This window comes from Diospyros lotus, unplaced genomic scaffold (genome assembly GCF_014633365.1).
Source record: "Diospyros lotus cultivar Yz01 unplaced genomic scaffold, ASM1463336v1 superscaf1, whole genome shotgun sequence".
Classification (NCBI taxonomy): domain Eukaryota; kingdom Viridiplantae; phylum Streptophyta; class Magnoliopsida; order Ericales; family Ebenaceae; genus Diospyros; species Diospyros lotus.
Genome location: NW_026267104.1, coordinates 1,777,885 through 1,782,659, shown reverse-complemented (window position 1 = coordinate 1,782,659; position 4,775 = coordinate 1,777,885). Strand labels below are relative to the sequence as shown.

The 4,775-nt window shown below is 40.4% G+C and overlaps 1 protein-coding gene across 1 annotated transcript; it reads left to right on the top strand.

The window, feature by feature from the left end:
- Window positions 1-332: 332 nt before the first annotated feature.
- LOC127792932 (rhamnogalacturonan I rhamnosyltransferase 1-like) lies at window positions 333-4,775 on the top strand. The gene is made up of 8 exons (XM_052323607.1): window positions 333-1,419; window positions 2,215-2,282; window positions 2,396-2,484; window positions 2,613-2,778; window positions 2,874-3,163; window positions 3,246-3,450; window positions 3,548-3,705; window positions 4,248-4,775. The coding sequence occupies exons 1-8, from the start codon at window positions 1,080-1,082 to the stop codon at window positions 4,492-4,494; spliced, it is 1,563 nt and encodes a 520-aa protein (XP_052179567.1). The 5' UTR covers window positions 333-1,079; the 3' UTR covers window positions 4,495-4,775.

Genomic DNA, 4,775 nt, shown 5'->3' with positions numbered 1-4,775 from the left:
ATTGAGTTCGAGTTCAAGTTTAAACAGATATACTTATTTACTAAATTAAGCTTAAGTTCATTGAGACTTGACTCAATTATAACCTTAAATTTTGTAAATTTTTTATAAATAAGTTAAACTCAAGTTGCGTTAATATATTATTTTTTATCCACTATGTATATAATTATATTTTGCTAAGATATGTTTATATAATTTTATTAGCATTTATATGTTTTTTTTTTTTTTTGGGGGGGGGGGGGGGGGGGGGGGGGGGAGCGGCTACAAATTAGAAAATAGTATTTATATTCACATACATGCAACCAGAAACGGGAGAAATCAAATCAGAGGCCGAGGAAGTGGTAGCTAGGGTGGCCGACACGCAGTGGATCACGGCTTCAAACTCTTTAACTAGACCACGGTTAAGGAACGATCAAGTGTTGTGCGAATACTCGCCTTTTGTGTCACCCACGACTCGGTGCTCTGATCCATCTCTCTTCCTCCCCACCTCTCTCTTTTGCTCTCGCCGGCAACCGGAACCGTGGGATTCCGGTGACTGCCCCTGCCTTTTCGTCCGAAAAAACCCGTCAGCTCCCCCAAGACACCAGCTCCGTTCCGACTCGAATTGTTTCACAAATCGTACTTGCGCGCTCTACCACGAGGAGAAGCGGTTCTTCTTCCTTGACTGGGGCTTGCTCGATATCTAGAGCTCGAAAACTTATGGTAATGTGCCAGGGAACTGGATTATTGGGGGAAAGAATCTTCGGCTCAGCCGTAAAACTCGGAGGTTTTTGATACATTTGCTAGGAGAATTTGGCATGTAATGTTGCCTTTTTTGGTTGTATTTGTGTGAGTTTCGAATTGAATCTGAGATCCGGTTTTGCTTGTTTCTGTACTTGCAATCCGATCTCGAAGATTGTTTGGAGCCCTCGCTTCTGTAGATTTGGATCGATCGCGTCAATTAAGGGCTTTCCAGATACGGTTTCGATCTCGCATTGATTGAATCCGACGTTGTTTTGTGCAATTTTTAGCGAAGGTAATTGGTTGGGCTGTGTAATTTTTTGGTCTGCAATAAGATGTTGTAGAAACTAGGGTTTGTGTGTATGAATGTACGGGGAGAGAGGATCGAGATGTGCAGGGTAGAGAGAGAGACGAGTGAGGAGAAGAGGAGGAGGTGGGTGGTGATGGGGCTGAAGACGCTGGGAGAGAGTAGAGTGGAGAAGTTGAAGAGTTCGATGGTTTCTCGGCCTCGGATGAAGTTGTGGATGATCAGGGCAACGACGTCGGTGTTGTTATGGACTTGTTTGGTGCAGTTGACGGCATTGGGCGAGATGTGGGGGCCTCGGGTTCTTAAGGGTTGGCCTTCTTGTTTCTCGCACGATTCCGCTGCTTTGGACCTCAAGTTGTCGCCCGCTGTTCCGGCAAGAGCACTTCCACCCAAGAGTGAGTTTTGCTATATTAGACTAACTTCTCTATTCAATAGTTCTAGTCTTGTTTCGTCAGAGTGGATACGCATATCCTTCAATGTGTATGCAATAATCTTTCTGTTCACTCTTTAGATTGAGAAAGCATTATTTGGCTCTCTTTCATGTCCATCATTAGCGGAATTCTGTTCTTTCTTCAGATTGGGGAACGTTAAACAGGGTTCTCTCCTTGGGAAACTCATTATTTTTGCTGATACTAGTACTTTGTGTCCTAATTATTGTTTCACTTTGAAAGAAAACTATAATTCCTAAAGGTTATTTTGTTCGTCAACAATACCCAATTGCAAGTATGCATGGAAGGAAAATCGTCCTCCTTCTGCCAAAATGGATTACGCACATTTAACCGCCGTAGTTTGATAATGAAGGTTGTAGAAGTGATATCATTTATAAATTATCTTTTGTTGTTTTATTGCTTCTTAATGGGAAATTTTTTTCCAAAATGAGGGTGCAGAACTTTTTTGAGCTTAAAATCTGATATTTTCAATGTTTCCCTGTTCTAGTCTTTATAGGTTGCAGCATAAGGCCCTTTTGGTCTTAACATTTATTCTAATTATTTTCCCCTCTTTTCTTTTCCATTTATTGGAATTGGTGAGTTTGTCCAACATCCTTATTGAATTCTTTATGGCCTTGATTGTTTATAGTTTAGCTAACCTATATCTCCTCCTTGCTATTTTTCATCTAATATTTTCCTCTGCAAACAACAGTTCCGTTGCCTGTCTGATAATTTGGTTTGAATTTATTGTGTTGCCATTAGGGGTTTATAAGAACAATGGGTACCTTATGGTTTCATGCAATGGAGGGCTTAATCAGATGAGGTCAGCGGTGAGTGTTTTATATGGGAAACAAAGCACAGGCCTGTCATCATTATTTGAACATTAATTTGCTTTCTATAAATATTTTGGTTGATTAATTAAACTGCTTCACTACCTGTGCAGATTTGCGACATGGTTGCAATTGCAAGACATTTGAATGTCACGCTTATAGTTCCTGAACTGGATAAAACTTCTTTCTGGGCTGATCCCAGGTGTGTATATTGATAATTCACTTGATATGCCTTAGATAAAAGAACTTTTGCAGGCTCTTAAAGTCTCCATTTTATATGAGACCTATATCTCTTATGTTTCCACGAATGGTTTTTGCTTGAAATGCCAGTGAGTTTCAAGACATATTTGATGTTGATCACTTCATCACTTCCTTGAGAGATGAGGTTCGAATATTGAAAGAACTACCTCCCAGGCTCAAGAGGAGAGTTGAGCTTGGAATGATCTACACCATGCCACCCATTAGTTGGTCGGACATTTCTTATTACCATAATCAGGTTGATTCTTAGTGTTCATTGCTTTAGTTCATTTTACTTTATTTTGTTGAGACTTCTTGTCTGAGTTGTACTTCTATTTCATGTGTTGCATGCAGATTCTTCCTCTGATACAGAAATACAAGGTCGTGCATTTGAACAGAACTGATGCTCGGCTTGCAAATAATGGCCAGCCCGTGGACATTCAGAAGCTTCGCTGCCGAGTAAATTTTAGTGCTCTCAGATTCACATCCCAAATTGAAGAGTTGGGTAGAAAAGTTATCAGGCTTCTAAGACAGAATGGTCCTTTTCTAGTGCTTCATCTCAGATATGAAATGGACATGTTAGCCTTTTCAGGCTGTACTCAGGGTTGCAACAGTGACGAGGTAGAGGAGTTGACAAGAATGAGGTGTGTTTATTTCTCTGTGCACTAGCAGGTTATCTGGACATTAGTTTCATTCTCCAACCGCCTGCTAACTTCATCTTGGCAGATATGCTTACCCCTGGTGGAAGGAGAAAATTATAAACTCTGACTTGAAGAGGAAGGATGGCTTATGCCCTTTGACTCCTGAGGAAACTGCGCTTACTCTAAAGGCACTAGACATTGATCACAATATGCAGATTTACATTGCAGCTGGAGAGATATATGGCGGAGAAAGGAGAATGGCTAATCTTGCAGCAACTTATCCAAAACTGGTCAATAGATGAAGCTCAACCAAATCCTTGATATTTTTTATATGTTATTTTGTTCTTTTATTTGTTTAACAGTTGCTTTTTGGCTTTTTTGCAACAGGTGAGGAAGGAGACACTATTGGAGCCATCAGACCTTAGGTTTTTCCAAAATCACTCATCCCAGATGGCAGCATTGGATTATCTTGTTGCCCTGGAGAGTGATATTTTTGTTCCCACATATGATGGAAACATGGCTAAAGTTGTTGAAGGCCACCGTAGGTACTGTTTCCTGTGCACTTTCTTCCTAATTGCTGGTGTATCCACATATTTAACTCTTGTATCCTAGTAACTTACATTGGCAAATGTGAACTAGGAAGTGGCATCAACACCTTGAGTTCCATCCTTCTCTGTTTGTTCCCAGACATCAATAGGACAACCCAGTGGAATCTCCCCTTATTTCTTCGGAACTTTTATTACTGAGTATCATTTAGTTGAAGTTCAATTTGCACAGCAGACAGATTGTCTGATGAGCTTGAGAGGCTTACCAACCACGGTAGAATCTATTCATATTTTTCTTGAACACACAGTATCAACTTGTTTTAGGTGAAATTGATTTAGTAGATAGATAGTTTAACAAGCTTGGGAAGAAAAATAGTTGACTTGTGGTACCTCATACCTTATTTTTTGAATTTGCTTGTAGACAAGATATTCCAAAATAACATATGTCAGGGAGGTTTAGTGGTAAAACCCCTTGGATCCAATTATTTATTTACTTGGTGTATTTTGATTGAACGTGTGCTTTATCTTGCTATGTTTTTCAGATACCTTGGCTTCAAGAAGACAATTCTACTGGACAGACGGCTTCTAGTTGATCTTATAGACCAGTATAATGCTGGATCAATGAGTTGGGACCAATTTTCATCTGCTGTTAAGGAATCTCATGCATATCGGATGGGAAACCCTACTAGGAGGCTGGTGATTCCCGACAGACCCAAAGAGGAGGATTATTTCTATGCCAACCCTGAGGAGTGTTTGCAACAATCAGATGAACTGTTGAGTGCCACATGAAGTTTAGGAGGTGGGTTGCATTTGATGAATATCCTCCTGATTTAGGGATCGTGGATCTCGAGACAGACACAGCGCCAAAGGATTTTGAAGGTTATTGTGGGAGCTACACTTGCACAAAGCCTGAGGAGAGTGCAGCTGGGGACTACATTAATATCTTCATATATTTCAATAATCCAATACATGTATAGAAGCTACCCTGCAATTGCTGGGTGATATGGACTCAACTCCAGTGTACACAAGAGGGTTGCAAATATAGATTTCGTTTACTCGGATTCTCGGAA